Raw genomic sequence first — 17,875 nt, 5'->3', positions numbered from 1 at the left:
GCACTAGCCAAAGCTGGACAAATATCCTCCTAACCACAGCCTCCCCTGCTGTTCAAGCAGGAACTGCAGGTCCAGAAGTACCCCCAAATTACAAACCTGTTCCTGGATGGGTAGTCCCTGCCGATTCAGGAAGAGCTCCTGTGTACAAAAAGCAACCCTGTCTTGCTTGGATTTGACTTGAGCCTGTTCTTTTCCATTGACCCTCACAGCCTCCAAGCACCAGGACAAAACATTGACAGCATCTCCCCCACAACCTGGGATAGCAATATATAGTTGGGCATCATCGGTATATTGATGATACCATACCTTGAATTCTCAATTGACCTCCCCCAGAGGTTTCATATAGATGTTAAAAAGGAGGGGACAAGGACTGACCCCTGGGAAATCCCATAAGTGAGAGGCCAATGGGCTGACCTTTCTTTCCCCACTACAAGAGACTGAAATTATCCACAGAGGAACGATTGCAAAACGTGCCCTCAATCCCCAACTTCTGCAGGCCCAGTAAGTGTTAGTAGTGTCAGAAGTCAGTGAGAGGTTTGAAAGGACAAGGAGAAATGCACTACCCCCAACCAGATCCTTAGACAGGTTATTCAGGAGAAAGACCAGTACCATTTTAGTCCCATACTCAGACCTGAATCCACACTGAAAAGGGTCCAGATAATCTTGCTTTGTAATACTGCACAGTTGCTCCACTACCACAATCTGAACAACCTTCTCCCCAAAGAAAAGGTTGGAGGCTGGTAAATTATTATACAAAGCCACAGGATTGAGAGATGGCACCTTCAGCAAGGAGCACACCACAATCTACTTCAAGGCAGCTGGGATTTGCCCCTCACATGGGGAAGCATTGACATCACATGGATCCACATGGTCACTTTTCTGCCCATTCCCACAACAGCCAGGATGGCCAGGGATCCAACAGCAGAGGATAGTCTAGTCCAGTGTTTCTCAATTTTGGCAACTTTAAGATGTGTGGACTTCAGTGTGCTCGCTGGGGAATTCTGGGAGTTGAAGCCCACACATCTTAAAGTTGCCACAATTGAGAAACACTGGTCTAGACAGTATCCTGCCTACTTCCTCAGAACTCACCAGTCAAAAGGAATCCCAGATAAGATGGCACGCTGTGACTATCACTACAAACTCTGCCATGTGGAATCAAGACTGAGGTGAATCCAAGCAACTTTGTCAGCAAACTCCGTGTAAAAATGGTTACAGTGCCGGGTAAGAGATCTCTCTGATGACTCTTCCCTAAAAGGGAGTTAGTAACCCCAAATAGCGCTGTTGGGTGATAGTCTGCTAATGCAATAAGGGAGGAGAAGTAAATTCATTCTCCTTTCTGTTCAGTACAAGCTGTAGTTTATTAACAATACATTTGAATGGTATGAGCTGTGAGCTGTAGGTGCAACCAGTGTTTTTCTGTTCTGTTTTTTGTGGTCTGTCTTTCAACAGATGCTCCTTGGGAATTGATTTGGTTCTGTTGATTTTTCTGTTGGCAATAGCTTTTGAGAGAAAACCAAAATGATATTAAGATTTTGGATGACTTGTTTTCCGTTTATAGTTGAAACAAAATACAGTTCCCTAATTCTGAATATCATAAGAAATGATTATTTAAAATCAAAGTGGGTAAATGTACAAACCTGAGGCTTGCCAAAGCTCATTCATATAGGCACTTTCGCATTACATATAAACTAATCTTTGTTGGATATTTGTATGTCTTCAGTAGAAGAGAATATATGCAGCTCATGGTTGAACTGTGGAGTCCTTGGTGCTCTCTGTGTTTGGTTGTTTGCTTGCAGACATTTCATTACCCAACTAGGTCATGTTATCTAGTTGGGTAATGAAACATCTGCAAGCAAACAGCCAAGCTCAGAGAGCACCAGGGAGTCCACATTCATATATCTGTATTGTTGCAAGACAGAACAGGATAATAAGAACAAGAGGAGGGGCTGAATGCCAATCCTGTACAGCTCTTTTCCTTGCTTCCCAAAGAAAAGTGATAGAAATGGGAAGTTGGGCTAAGTTTTAGACTGGGGCTTTCTTTGGAACATGTCCATGTATGTAATCCTGATGTGTAAAAGATGCAAAACATGTTTTCAAGGATTCTGGAATTCTCCTAATAGAAACATTACCTGACTCTCAATAAAACCACATTATTCCTCTTTGAAAGAGGAAGAACACTTCTTGAGAATAAGGATTAGAAAAGTATGCCTTTTTCTATTTTATCTAAGAAAGATGCACTTCTGTGGACAAACTACTTCTTGAAGTTATATGATTAGCCTTTTTTTAATCCTATGGTTTTTTTTCTCAGTAGCTAATAGGGGAAATGGAGAATTTTTTTCTAGGTAGAGCATTTAGAAACATATAGAGTAGGCTTTTTGAACCTGACCCTCTCCAGTCATGTTGGACTATCATCCCAGCCAGCATGGCCAAGGCTGGGGTGGTGAGGGTTTTATTTTAACACATCTGGGGGATGCTAGATTGGAGAAGGCTGATCTGTGGAGTACTGAGCAGCTGTAGTAGATGATACTCTTTATTTGTGCTTTGAAACATCACTGGCATTTACCTGCCCGTCACATTTAGTTGGGTCCAAAAATAATATATGAATTAATCTCTTGATTAACCTTTTGGTAATTTAATTAAACTGTAGTTACAATTATTCTTTGCCTTTTTTACTTCCAGTACTCAGGCATAAAGTGCCTATTTATTGCATTTGTATGCCCTGAGAAAGATGCCTTATACTGACTGCCTGTTTAGCCCCAAATTACCCAGTTCTTCACTACAATATGTCTTAGGCTCAAATGTCATCGTCTTCTCAGTGGAAAAGGTTTAGATGCGTACTACGCATATTAGAATCTGAAGTACATTATTCAGAGCAGTAAATTCTAGAGAATTTGGGTGGTAGTTTCATGTTGGGGATTGATTGTGGGAAGATCTGGATTGTTGCTGCTCGGTGTAGATAAAGGTGGATGACCTATGAAGCATCTACAATGCCTATTATGCACTTGTGCTTGATTTCAACCTTTTAAATGCCTGCATATTATCTATTTTGTTCTTTACATTGGTTTTAATATCTTCCTCTGTTTGCAAGTGTTACAAGGTTTTAAGCTCATTTTTCTTGTGTTTTAGTACATATTGTAACCATTTTTATTTTTGTAGTCTGTTCACGGATAGAAGCACAGTATATAAATGTCTTCAAAGAAATACATATATATTGTATACAGTTCCAACAAACCTAAGTGCCAAACAGGGTTAGCCTTTTTTTTTTAATGGGACTTTCAGTTCATACACAGTAATACCTTGCGTTTTTGATATAGCACATTGATCTGAAGGTTTGATAAACAATTATAGACATCAGTGTCGAACACACAAAATTTGTTTTCAGTTTTAGTCACCTCTTGGTTGGATTACTGCAATGCGCTCTACATGGGGCTGCCCTGGAAGACCACCAAGAAGCATGCAGCAGTATGTGCAGTCTGGGCCCTTCATGTTTTGCCTGTGTTACCCTACTGCTGCATAAGCTGCACTGGCTTCCAGTTGCTTTATAGGTGCAATTCAAGGTGCTGGTTATCTTTAAAGCCCTAAATGGCATGGCCCAGTTTATCTGCAGGACCGCCTCTCCCTGAGGATATCTGCCAGTCTTACCAGGTTAGATAGGCTGAGCATGGTCCAGGTCCCGTCCCTTAAATGTTGCCACTTGGTGGGACCTCAGATACAGATGTTTTCTGTGATTGCTTCGACCCCTTGAAACAGCCTCCCCCCCCGAGATCTGGAGGGCCCCCACCCTATTAGCCTTCCAGAGGTCTATAAAGACCTGGCTCTTTGCCTAGGCATTGGGCTATTATAAAAGTGAGCCCAGCAAACGTAAATATAGAGTAAGTGGGATGTTGTGGTGCTATGGTTGGCATACATTCTTGTTGTGGGGTTCAGTTGGGCATATTTATTCTGTTTTTATTGAAAGTCATTGTGAACTTCTAGCATTACCATGTTTATGGCCATATAAGCAGCCATATAAGTTTTCTAAATACATTAAGTAACTTAGCTAAAAGATAACTGACATTTACAGAAGTGAATCATTTGATTTCTTTGGGAATAATTATGACTGCAAGACAGTCTGTCATTTGCACTAAATTGAATAATTAGTTAGAAATTAATATAGACTATTTTATAATAATAATGAAGTTTTTTCAGGAAAAAGGCCCCTTATGCTTAATACTTAACTGTAGAGAATTTGATACATGTTAATTACCTCTTTATCAAAAAAAAAACTTGTTTTGGTTTCATAGCGGTTGTGTGGAATAGTTGATGAATAGCGTATTTTCAAAAATGTTAATAAGTAGAAATGGTATTTAAAATCCTCTCTTGTCCTTATCGACTTTTGCAGTTCTCTAAACCAATCACATTTTTAGTGCTGTTACTCTTTTTAATAAAATGTTTTCAAGTTTCTTTATACTGAATTTTCTTTAGGCAAGGAATTGCTATTATTGTTATTATTTATTAAACTTGTGTGCCGCCTGACTCTCAACAACTCTGGCCAGCTCACAATGAAAGAAATTACAATAAAATCAGTAAAACATAAAAAATAAAGATAGCAAGAATGATGAAGCGAGGGGTCTCACTTCCCCTTACCCAAGGCCTTGGTGAAATATGAGTTTGAGGTTCTAGCTTTTATTATTTCCCTGATGCCTGTAGCTCCTGAATGGGAAAAATATTGATTACTTAGCTATCCTTAGCTATCCTACCGAATCCTTAGCTATCACTGGATTCACATATGGCAGCTATGGCAAGGAGTGCTTTCATACAAGTGTCTCTGGTGTGTTAGCTGTGTTTCTTCCTGATCTAGTCACATTTGCTGATAATTATCCATACCTTAGTAACATCCTCTTCTGATGATTATAATGCTGGACAGAGCTGTCCTTGAAAGAGTCTGTTGAAGATGAACTTGCTATAAAATGTTGCAATTAAGTGTGTTAACTGGGGCTGGGTACATGGATCACATGATGCCTGAAAGATGTACTGAAAGTTCTGTATAGGTTGCCAAGTATTTACCAAATACAATTTAAGGGATTGTATTTAAGGCTCTGAATGCTTAAAGCCTGAGTACCTTAGGGATGGTCTCTCTGGTCACAAACCCATCCAGTTCTTAAGATTAGCAGCAGAAACCCTTTTGAACATATCCCTGTCAAAGGCTCATTTTTTGCCATGCTGGAGAAGGCCTTCTCCTGCATCGTTCCTAGACTATGGAAAATATTCCCTTTGGAGTTGTATGTTGGCCCCCCATTCTCTCAGTATGTAGGAAATCTGTACACACATATCTCTTTCACCAGATTTATGTATGTATGTATGTATTTGATTTATATCCTGCCTTTTTTCTGTACAACTCAAGACAGTGTACATAGTGCTCCCTCCTATTTTCCCCACAACAATAACCCTGCATGTGGGTTGGGCTGAGAGAGAGTGACTGGCTCAAGGTCACCCAGCCAACTTCCATGCCTAAGGATTAAAACTCACATTCTTTCTACACCAGACTGGCTTTTAATTATTAGACAATTTGAGTATTTATTTTATTGTTAAATTTAATCTGTATTTTTATTTATTAATTAATCATGTTCCCAGAGAGAAAGGTGTGGTATGACTTATATTCGCTGCAGAAGTGTCTTGGAGATGCAGTGTTGTTAACTAGTGTCTGTTAATCAGTGTCTACAACTGCCAGTTCTGCTTTGAGCAAGGGTCCAACTATATCAGCCTTCCTCAATCATGTGTCTTCCAAATTTGTTCAGTTGTCATGATTCTCAGTCAAGCATGATATATATTCCCTTGAAAATACAGGGCACTTCTACACAGAGTTTTAGCATTGCTCACATATTAGCAGTGATCACTGTAATGTAAACACATTTCTTTTCTTCCTTGATTTTCTTCCAGATTGTCTGCAACAAAGCTCAGATCTAGAATTCGGCAAGTAGGCAGCATACATGTAAATGTATGTATGTATGTATGTAAATAAAGTAATAAATACAAAATGAGATCTTAGATCTGTGGTTGAGTTAGATGAGCATTTTTTTCTTTGTACGAATTGCTTTCTCACCTGCCTCCCATCACTTGAATCTGCAGGTATCTAGTGAATTTCACAGGCAACTTTACTGATAAACCCAATCCTAATCTTTCTAGTCAATTTTTAGTCAGTGTTACAATCTCTGTAAAAAGACTTCCTATCTTGATTTTCCCTTTCGATTTAATCGACATGCACTGAACTGTTGCCTCACTCCATCTCCCTATGTCTGGGCTCAAGTAAGTGATTGCATTCTCTCACCCATGCGTGCATGCATGCACATGCACACACATACATACACATACAGGTTTACACTGTAGCCTACAACCAAGGTTGTATCTGTGGGGAAAACTGTATGGCTTAAGATTAATGCTGTTGCTCCATCATAGCTTTCAATAAACATTAGTACGCAGGAAGAATGATAGAATCCTAGATTCTTAAGCGGGCATTGTGTCCAACCCATTGCTAAGTGAAAGAATCCAAATTAAAGTATCCCTGACAGATGGCTGCCTAGCCTTCACTAGAAGACATCCAGTGAAAGGATGTACACCTCTGAGTAACTGATTCTATTCTTGAACCACTGACTTTTTTTCCCTAACATTCAAGTTGGAATTTGCTGTTCTTTAACTTAAATCTCATTAATCAACATCCTTTACCCTGAAATGATGGAAAACAGACTTTGACCTTGTTCCTTCCAAATATTTGAAGAGTACTATCATGCCCACCCAAGTCTTCTCAAGGCTAAATGTTCCTAGGTCCTTTGATCTTTCTTGATTTTTGAATTGTCAGATTCCCCAGCTCAGACTCTGCAAAAGCTACTCAGACATGGTTAGATAAGAATCATTATTGCGGACTAGAATGAAGTTGCTTAAACAGCTTCAAAATGAGAGTGTGATCCATTTTTTACTCACTGTCTTCTTGCTTTTTTCACAGTTTTTGACACCTTGCTTTGCATTTGGTTGGTTATTGACATAATTGGCATTCTTGCTATGAGAAACTTTAGCTCCCACACCATCTTGAACCTCTTCCCTTTTGGATTAAAGGGCTAAGAGCCACCAAGCCAGATGTGCTTTCTGACAATGATGGGGGTTGCCTTCCTTGAAGTGATGGGCAGCAGAGCATATAAGGGGCCTTGACACAATCTAGTTATTCTGAAGGAGGCTTCTGAGATGGGCAAAGGCAAGAATAGTAAGAGATGTTGGGAGTTGAGTGGCATACAAACTAGATAGATAGACAGACATGGCTTTAAAGGGTAACAGCGGTAGAGAGTAAAGAAAATGACTTTGACAAACATATGACTTTGGCAAACTCTTGGCCCACACCCCTGTTGAGAGGAGGTGATGCCAATAGTTCTCACAGTGAGGATCGTAGGAAAGCAGTTAAGAATGCCTCTTAACTTGGCTTGCCAGTCCTAGAAGGTATACAATACAAAACTTGATTATTGAATTTAGCCAGTGCCTGGGGGCCAACGTTTATGGCTCCTCAGCATTGAATGATCCCTGGATCTGGAGTTCGAGATGCTTTTGTGCTTTTGGTACACCAGAGCCTGAATTCACCAGCAGCAGAAGTAGACTAAATCTCTGAGGAAGGTATGGTGTATGTTGTAAGAAGTCCAGGAGTGTGGCTGCTAGGATTAAGCCTGGCTTTAGTTTGGACTCCTTCCTGCCTGACTTTGTTATGGGGAATTTTTGTTCTGACTGGACTGGTTTGGAGGCAGATGTAGAGGAACCTGTTATCCAATTCCTGGATCGCGACTTGGGACAATGTGGCCGTTAGAATACATCTGGATTGATTCCCTCAGAGCAGCTTTCCACCTCCACTCCTGCACAAGAGTCTGGAGATGTCATCAAGTTGGGATATGGGGCGGGGAGGGGAGTCTGAACTATTACCTAGGTATGAGCCAGGTTTGGGCTTTAAGGTCTCCCTTGTTTCTGGTGAAAATGGGTTGGGGGACAGGGATAGTTGAGATAAAGGGCCAGCTATGTGCAGTATGGAGGATGAGTTTGGTTTGATGGAGAACTGAAGGCCTGAATCTTGCCTATTTGAAGATTTCCTGTGTTGGATGGCTGAGGATTTTCCTACATGAGAGGGAGGTGCAGGCCGGGAGGAGGAGGGGAACTTTGTGAAAACAGGGTCTTGGTTGTGACTGTAGGCAGTTAGGAGGATGACCTTGAGCATTCCTGGTCTTGAGAGTCAAATATTGAGGTTCTTGTGGAAACCTGTAGAGGAGTAAGAGAGTTCTTCATCAAAGTACTGTAAGAAAGTATCCTATTAGATGAACAGTCTGTTTTTTATTTACTCTTGACTTTGGCAAGTTGAGTGGTGGATTAGTATTGAACCATTCAGTCCAGCAGGCTGCCGCTTAGGTTTTATGTATTAATTTTATGAAGTTGCTTACAATTTTTTTAATGTATACCTTTAGACCAATCGTCAGAAGAACATTAAAGCAATATTTAATACTAAAAAGATCAATGTATGAAGAGCAGCATCGAATATCAACAGTTCAAAATAATAAATTAAATCAACCCATTGAAATAAACCCTGTAAAAATAAAAGGTCTTTAGAGTCCTTGGTGCTTCCTGAGCTTGCTTGCTTGCAGACATTTCAGTACCCAACTAGGTAACATCATCAGTGCTAGTGAGTGTGGGGTTTGGTCCCTGTTTATATACAGTAGCTTGCCCTGCCAGTGTTGGTGGGGGTGGGGTTTTCTCCTTGGTAGTTCCTTGATTAGGGTATTGTTTTCTGCTTGATTGTTTATCTGGTGTTAATCCCTGCCTATCTGGGTGTTGGCTGCTGGAGAGGATGTGTTCTGCTCTTTTTGTTTCCTTCTTAGCTTTTGTATTGTCTCTTTGGAATGGTAGGTAAATACGTTGTATCTCTGTGTGTCTTTGCCCAACACTGCACAGACAACAAACTGCCAGCTAACCCTCCCCCTGGTAGAACATCTCATAAGGCTGTGTTTCCACAAATGAGAGTGTTCTTTCTGTGTGGCTGTTCTCAGGGCAGAGACAGGAATGCTCCCCAGGATACTGCACATATGCAGAGATTTCTATTGGGGGACTTGGGTCCAAAGCAATGTAGCACTAACACTTTGAATGTGTTCCTAAGTAAATAGCCAACGTAACCATATTTTGAATTAATCACAGGTCGCTCTTTGGTTAATACTGAAGATTCAGCTCAGTGTGGGTGAATATGGGGTGCATATATATTGAACAAGTAAGGACTGCAGTAGCTGAAACAGCGTTTTTTCCATTTGGTGGGGGGAGGCGCATCATTTTCTCAAAGAAGGTGAATACACTGTTTTCTTAATTATTCTCCTCCAAAATCTGTAGGAAATTGATCCATTGTTTCTTGGAGTTTGCCCTCAAAATTTGGGGCTTGGCTTCTGGGGATTATAAAGAGGCTGCATTGGGGCTACGACCTGTAGGTTGCCAAACCCTCCATTAGCACTGGCAGCATGCTATTAAAGCCATTTAAACCTCCAGAAACAAAGATTTCAACATTGTAAACCATGAATCTGATTCTTCTGGATGGGTGGGCAACATAGACTGTAGATTTTATGTAGCCCCTGGTTTCTCTCTTATGTGATCAGAGCACAAGGAAACTGTAGTATGGAAATGCAGTGGCAAACTACTAAACACTAAATGAGATTTGTTGTTGAGTGAAACATTGTGAAATTGGTATTTAAGGCTTAAGAAACATGTAAAAACAAGATATTTCCATCTTTGGAAGAGGAAGCTCACCTGCCAGAATCTTAGGCCCAGTCACTCATGTGACCAGCATTCTTTCACTGGGCACTGCAGCCCTCTATTTCCAAGTAGGAATAATGTTTTAAACAGTTGTGCCCAAGAGGGCATAGAGCAGCCATAGTTACCTACCTTTCCTTCTTCTTTACAGGGGTCTAGAGCACACCAAATACCTTGTTTTCGTTAAAGGCTTTCTTCAGTCTGAAGTGGAATCCACCATCCATAAAGGTTTCAGTTCTACAGAATAAGCGGACTGGTCAAAAGAATAAAATAGGCTTGCAATGTTTTATTTTTAAGATCTCTCAGGATTACAGTGTTTGATTGTATTTTAAATGGTTCTCGTTGAGAGAAAAAGTCCTGAAAATGGGGGATCAGCAGACATATAAAACAAACCACGTTGTTAACAATAGCGACAATATATACTACCAGCAGCAGCAGCAGCACTTGAATCCTCTGGCATCTGCAAACCACAGCTATGGAACTTCAGCCCTGCATACTTCTCCAGATTCTCCCCTCTCTCCCTCATTCCCTCATGATGCCAGGGAAAACATAGCTTTGAATGTTGGGCCCAAAAGCCTTGGGCTGATGGATTCTCCTAGGCAAGCAGACTGGGCCCATTTGGGGTCTGGAAACCACCTCCCAGTAAGAAACAGCCAGCATGTCATGTGGAGCCCAATGGGTCAGAGCGAACTGGTTGATGGCTACGAGCATCTCTGTTCCCAGAACAATGACATCAGATCCCAAAAAATTACTAGTGGAGTGTTGCATAAATTAGACTCTTTTGCCCAGGTGTTTGCTAGCCAAAACTTAAGAATCCAAGTGAACAATGTTTCTCAGCTCATTCAGTCTCAGCCTCCAGTGATGGAGAATGCTGGCGATAGTGCACTTCGACAACTGCTGTCTCAGAAACCTGCTGTGGAGCAACAACTCGTGCAGAGATACCAGCAGATGCCACAGCAAGTCCATCCCGGATTTGGAAGTGCACAGCAGAAGCAGCAGATGCAGTTAATGCAGCACCAACCTCCTCTTTATTATGACAACCAGCAACATGTTGCCCACATCCCAATGCACTCTGCAGTGCACCAGGGACAGGCCCACTTGCAGCAAATGCATTCTCAACATTTGCTGCCACAGCAGCTACAGCAAGATCAATACTACCTGCAGCAGCAACCTCATCAGGGACAGCACAGGCTCTTGGTACATGAGATGCAGCCACAGCAGCAGCAACAAAGGCAGTGCCCCATGCAAACAGCTCAGTATTATCCAATACAGCCTATGATGCAACAGTTACAACAGCAGCAGCAGCAGCAGATGCAAACACAACTTCCTCCCTATCACAGGGATACTAACCAGAAGCCTCTGCATGAACCTCAGCAATACTCCCAAGATCGAGGTAATTCCGTGCAGCTTATACAGCTGGGAGCAGTCCCTCCATATTTCTATCAAGATCAGCAGCAGTCATTCAAACATTTGTATCCGCAAAGTATTCTGCAGCAGCAACAGCCACCAGGAGATGCCAGTCAGCCAGATCATTACCAGAGTGATGGTAACACTCAGGCATTGATGGATGAGCACCTTGGACTCCCTGTGGCAGAGGGGACTGAAGATCCAGCACAACAGGGTCTGAATTCTGTTGACAGCACTATCTCTCAACAATCTCTTAGACCTCCAACAAGTGTTCAGATGAGTAACAAAAGACCTCAGCAGTTGTCTCCCAGTGCAGTGTGGCCACAGGTATGTAAAACCTTACATCTTGCTTTCTGATAGCTAATTTTAGAAAAAAGCAGTATTGTCTTATTCATTAGTATAGAGTGGACATGTACAACTTTCTGTGAAACTTATACTTGGATTTGAATAGTATGCTGAGACGACACCCCAGAAAAGTAAGTGGAGCCAGGACAAAAGCTAAACTCAATTTAATTTCCATTAAAATTAAACATAATGAATATGTTTGAAAAAATTAATAATTTCCCTTCTGTTGCATTAAAAATGACAATTCGGTAACAAGTTTTGGAAGGGTCATAGCTAAGGCTTTGGGGTAGGTGCATTCAGCCCTAGGGTTTCAGTCTTTGCATTCTATCACTGACAGTTATCCAGTGAAATAGAAGAAGCCTTTTATAGCATTGAAATTGGGTTCTTTGAAACCATGGAGACAAATAATTGCTTCTATTGGCAGAGCCATTTTGTGAATCAGTAATATTCAGCATTTATTCCAATTGTCCATCTATGAGGAGTCAGTAAAACTAGGTAAGATGCTTCTAGGTATGATAGTTGGAGGGTGTTTGCTGGTGGGAGTCTATAAATTTAGAGATTCCATTGGAAATTTTAGAGTGGCTCTGTGCATTAGGCGTTCTTAGAGGCATATCTGTTGGAGAAGGCCTGACCATCCTTTTTGCTAAGAAACACACTGTTTGGAGCAGGAGGCTAGTTTTGTTTCATCTCAAACAAAGTTCTGTATTGCATCCTGCTTAGATCTGAACTATACAGGGTAGCAGAATGAAAGGTTAGAATAGGCTTTACTGCTTTCACCAACCTGGTACCTTCCTAGTGTTTTAGACCAGAGTTTTTCAAACTGTGTTTTGATGGGGTTCCATGAAAAACAACTAAGGATCAAAACAAAACAAAACCATTCACTTGACTGTAATCAATTTCCTATCACTAGAGCTTTGCCTCTTGATCAAGGATTCTAGTATGTATATATTTTTTAACTAACAAGTTCTGTAGCTTGAAAAAGTTTGAACACCCCTGTTTTAGCCTTCCTTTTCTCCTGTCATTTCTCAGGATGGTAGATGAAAAGGCTAGCACATCTAGAGTGGCACCAGTTTGGTAAAGATTACACTTCCAAGTGAAGGAAAATGATGGATTTTTTAGTGATGTTCTGCATAAAAAGTTATCTGCAAGTAGGCTAAGACTTTTCTGCCTGATTTGCTACCTGCTGAAAATTTTCCACATGGGAGAACATTTTGAAATTGTCTTATTATCTGCAGTTAATAATGATACAGCCTGCCCTTTTATTCCAGAACTTTACCATAATACAGGTAGACCTCGTTTAGCAACCACAATTGGGATCGGCAGCTCTGTCATTGAGCAAAGCAGTCGCTAAGTGGGAAACCATGTGACTGCAACTGTGCTTTCCTTTTCCCCACTCTCCCACCCTTTGGAATGCTCACCCAGGGCTGGGATAGCCAGCTCGAAACTGACAAGACTAATCAGTTTCACACTTTCCGCATTTCTTTGCCTCCTAAACACTCCGCTGCCCTTTGGAATGCTCACCTGGGTGCTGGGATAATTAGCAAGAACTGAATTAATGTTTGTATTTACATTCATTGGAGAGGAAGGGATTACAAGAGAGTAAGAAGGCGGACAATGGGGAATACACATAAAAGCAATGGAGAGCCGCAAGTGTGCTATACAAGCGTGCTATGCAGACAGCCCTGTGTATTCCCCATTGTGTGCCTGCTTACTCTCTTGTAACCCCTTCCTCTCCAATGTCTCCACTCTACAAGGGAGGGGAGAACCAAGTGATTTCGGTAGGCAGTCTCTCCTGTACCTGACCCGTTTTTTTCCTTCCTCCCTCTGTAGTGGTTAAAGGCTCTAAGCTTAGAAACCAGGAGACATTGAGTTTGAGTCATGTCTTAGGCACAAAACCAGCTAGGTGACTTTGGCCACATACACTCCCAGTCTGAGGAAGAAGGAAATGGCAAGCCATTTCCAGAAATATTGTCAAGAAAACTGCATAAACTTTTCCAGGGAGTCACTAGGAGTCAAGAGTGACTTGAAAGTACAAAATTACATATGCATATATGTGTGTGTATGTAGACCAATGTACTCCAAACTTGACAGAAGGATCAGATATATAGATTCCAACCCCCACAATTCTCAGCAATATCCATGCTGTCTGGGGAATTGTGGGAGTTGAAGTCTATACATTTGACGGGTGCCCAGACTGGGAAAGCTGGTGTAGACAATAATTATACAACTTACTGGTTTACCTATATCTCTCCTGTCTCTTTTTTAACAGCAGATCCAGTTACCTGAGACCAGACTTCCATCAGTTTCTCCTGAACAAAGGTATATTTGTGATTAATTATACATATCTTCTAAAAATCCAAAATAGTGGCCTCCATCTGTACAAATACCAACTATATTATAGAATCATTTAGACTGCTGATTTGCAATATAGCAATAATTTTGGTGGTAGGTACACCAATCTTTGGTAGGGAGCTGAGACAATGATGGGACCTTATTTAATTGTGAAAAATATAAAATTTAACTCTGAGGGATATGAGTTGGGTTTTTTCTATATCTAATCACTTAAGTATTCTAGGTCAAAGCGTATTTGGCAAGCTTTCACAGAAGCCATCTAAAGATCACAGGTGATTTTAGATTCAGAAGGGAAATTCCATTTATCACCAGTCATCTTAGTTGTGATCATTCTTCCTCCCCTTTTTATTTAGATGCTATGCCTCCTGCCATTTCCTTCAACTGTAGGAACTGTATCATGGACAGGTGCGGGCACACTTTGAGGAGCCAGGGGCCCCAGCCCTGACCATCTGTGGAATTACAAGAGGCCTTCTGATGATGCTGTAGCATCACTGGAAATAGTGGTCCAATTGTTTCAGCCATGTTACAGTTTTCTTTACTTTGATTGTTTTTTGACAGTGGAACTGGGAGGCATCTTGTTGATATCTCAAACTTAAAATCCTTCCCATCATACCAAAATTGCCCCAAATTGTACTACCAGATTTCAACAGCAAAATTCACTAATACAATTTAGCTGTTTGAGACGAGTGGTTTGCTTTCTAGACGCCTTCTGTTTCCATTCCATGTTTATTTGGTTTGGGGGGGAGGGGGAATCACACTGTCCTAAAATTCAGTAGCAATGTGGCCAATCCCAAGATGCTGTAAATAGGATTTGTGTTTGGGCCACAGGAATTGTGCACAAGCAAAACTCTTACTTTTAGTTTGTAATTGTAGATTTCTCAGATCTTACATAATGTTTCCGTTAGAATTGCTAACACAAGGGTTTGATCCATTCAGTCCTATAAAAAGCTATTTTGTCTTTCCTCCCAGTGGAACTCAGCAGTTTTTCACAAGGTGATGTCACAAATTTCAAAAGCATATTCCTTAGCGGTGATCCTTTGTTGAGATGTGCTTTCTGTAAAAAAAGTATTAAAATTTTTTTTGACACTCAGCCAGGACTTTTCCCCTTGAGATGGCGTTGTCCTTTTCAAATTAAAAGGTGGAATTTTTTTTGTTTTCCTGCTTCTCTTTCAAATAAAAGATGCCTACCTGAAATTCAGGAAGCTACTTAGAAGTGACATGCCATTGCCGCCACTTTAGCTGGCAAGAACACATTTCCTCTGTTCCTTCATAGCTCTTTGCTTCAAGACCATGATCCAAACCATCCCCTGTTGATCTGTGCTTATTCTGGTAAAGGGCAAACATCTTTAGCAACTTTGTTACGAAGAAATTGGTTGCAGATATTTACACTATGCTATGGATGTTGATGCCACAAAGGAGGTTTTTGTGGACAAAATAGTTCTATGGAACATGTTTTGTGATACACTTCTGTCTGTCATATCCAAAGAGGCAATTAAAGAGAAAACCAAGTTGTACCTATGCAGATACACAACCTATCTGTGTTGCTCGTGTATTAAAATATCACGTAAAAAAAAGCTTACCATAAAACATTGTTTTATGTATTTATTTATTTATTTATTTATTTATTTATTTATTAATTAATTAAATTTGTATGCCACCCATCTCCCCCAGCGGAGGAAGTATGCACCATCCATTAGTGTGGAATTTAATTAAGTCATTGCATAGAGCAAAGAATCACAGAAAAAGCTGATTGGTAATTTAATGTTTCATATTTGGTTGATCAGTGAAGCCCTTTATAAATAAAATTTAATCATCTGCCTATTTTGTATTTAGACATTACATTTTTATTGTTTCTTTTCTGCTAAATAGGATTTACCAGTTGCTTCAAGGATCTGATTAAATGAACTTCCCTTTCTTTATTATAGCCATGACTTTCAAGTTACTTATCAGATCTTACTTTCTCATTACATAATCAGTACAATTGCTTCATCCTTGACACTGAATAATTAATTTATCACTGTTATAAATGTTAAAAAATTAAATATTGCCTATTGTTCAAAAGGAAATTAAAGTTAGGGAACAGCAAATAATTTAAAACAGTCCTCAAAGCATTACAAATTAATTTAAATATGCTGTTTATATAAACAATTAAAATGGTGGTTTTCATCCATGTTCTTTCACATACCCAGAATTAAGATTGCTACATTATTGCAATTATTATAGTACTAATTTGTTTCCTTTTTAATGCCCACATTTAGAACATTTGAACTCTAGGTATTGTTGCCATCTATGAACATTGTCTGCTTTGACCTTGACCATGGTGTCGACATGCTACTGGCATGTTCTTATAGTCTTCAGTGTCCAAGTACGAATTCTTAATAAGATTAACTTATTAAGGGCATAATCTCATAGCTGTGTTTAAATGTAACTTCAGGCTTTTTCAATACTTTTGTATTACTTGGTTTCAATGATTATTTGTTACATTTCAGTTGCATTTAGATGCATTTGATTGAAACAGTTTCACTTAAAGCCATTAGATGAATACAGAAGTACATTACTAGTACAGAGTCTGGCATCAAGAATTCCACTGTCATGGATGTCCAACTTGTTGGAACAGATGACTGCACAATCAAAATGTATACATGAGCAGCTGCTCATACAGAGGCGTTCACACAATCAGATCTGCCACTCAGCTGGTCACACATAGGCTTTTACATCTGCAGTAGAGTTGATGATTGAAAGATGGGGCAGTGATAGGTTATCAAGTGGACCACATCACTTGATTAACACATGAAGGGTGTTCCTATATTTTCAGTACGATCATTCATTCATTCATTCATTCATTCATTCATGCATCTCCCTAAATTTAGTGGGAATTACTTCCCAAAAATAAAACTTTAATCTTAGTTGTCTTTTCTGTGCATTTTGAGAACATCGCCCTGAATGTTCATCCTGATATACTGTAGACGTTTATATCAGTGCTAGCTTTGTCATAAATTTAACTCCATTTTGTGTATCCATTTACTTTAACATCGGCTTTGTTGACTTTTCAACAAAGCCAACAGCACATTTCTGCAGAAGTGAAACTTGATTTTCATAGTTCTTAAGCCCTTCCTTATGTGAGAAAACACCTTATAATAGCCCTCCAGCAACTGTTTTAATATAATACGGGATCAGCAAGAACAGTAAGAACTAGGTGATGGATGGATGGCTGAGTTAATGACGAATATTTTGTCTTGATGTTTTATTGGATTCAAATATTTGAGCATACATTCCTGTGCTGAGGGTTCAGAGTTTTTTTTTTTTCCCAAATAGTTGTGTGTAGATTAATTATAATGTATCTAGGAACATTCTTTCTAAAATGGCATCTTCTTTCTCTGTCTCTTGTAACAGCAGTGCTTGTGATAAAGAAGCATACATTGAAAAATCTGAATCAAAGAGCAAACTGACCTGCTCGGTATGTTTCAAAGAGTTTAAAAGTTTGCCAGCTCTAAATGGTCACATGAGGTCTCATGGAGGGATACGGGCATCCCCTATCTTCAGACAGGTATCAATGCTGTGTTTATGTCTTTTTGGGTATTTGGTCTTCCCCTTTTCTAAAATTTGCTGCTTGCTTAACTATATCTGACTTTAAAAAAAAAAAGCACTCATTCTGAAGCTTGCTATGGCCAAAGAAATATGTCTTTTTCCAGCTTTGCTTCCAAGTATGTTAATTCTCCATTGTTGGCGATGTGTCAGCTGATGTTATATAGAAGAAAAGAACTACACCTGGGCATGGGCTTTGGCTGGCCTCCAATTGAACAGGGTTTGCCACTGAACATGGTTTAATATGCCCTTTATTGTTTGACCAGTTTTAAATATAAGAAACTTTTCAGTACAACTTTGCTTTTCTGCTTCTTTCTGTCAAGTTCTCTTGTGTTCCTTTTGGACACAAGTTTCCAGTGAGGATATGTTTTCGGAAGGAGGAATCGTGTTAAAT

The 17,875-nt window shown here is 40.0% G+C and overlaps 1 protein-coding gene across 17 annotated transcripts in view; it reads left to right on the top strand.

Annotated features, from left to right (window-relative positions):
- TRERF1 (transcriptional regulating factor 1) overlaps window positions 1-17,875 on the top strand; it is an 80,905-nt gene that overhangs the window by 41,775 nt on the left and 21,255 nt on the right. For 10 of the 17 annotated variants that reach the window (XM_025169170.2, XM_015888752.3, XM_025169173.2 and 7 more), the window contains exons 2-4: window positions 9,944-11,526; window positions 13,814-13,863; window positions 17,290-17,443. In XM_025169170.2, the coding sequence (XP_025024938.1) occupies window positions 10,156-11,526; window positions 13,814-13,863; window positions 17,290-17,443 (1,575 nt within the window). In that variant the 5' untranslated portion in view covers window positions 9,944-10,155. The remainder of the gene's footprint in view (window positions 1-9,943; window positions 11,527-13,813; window positions 13,864-17,289; window positions 17,444-17,875) is intronic. The other 7 variants (XM_025169171.2, XM_088147375.1, XM_025169176.2 and 4 more) reach the window with 2 other exon arrangements.

The sequence above is a fragment of the Python bivittatus genome, unplaced genomic scaffold (genome assembly GCF_059951505.1).
Source record: "Python bivittatus isolate LINGU-HERP-01145 unplaced genomic scaffold, Pbiv_v1 ctg000020_np1212, whole genome shotgun sequence".
NCBI lineage: Eukaryota > Metazoa > Chordata > Lepidosauria > Squamata > Pythonidae > Python > Python bivittatus.
Note: the sequence above shows the minus strand (reverse complement) of the source record. Positions and strands in the feature narration are given on the sequence as shown.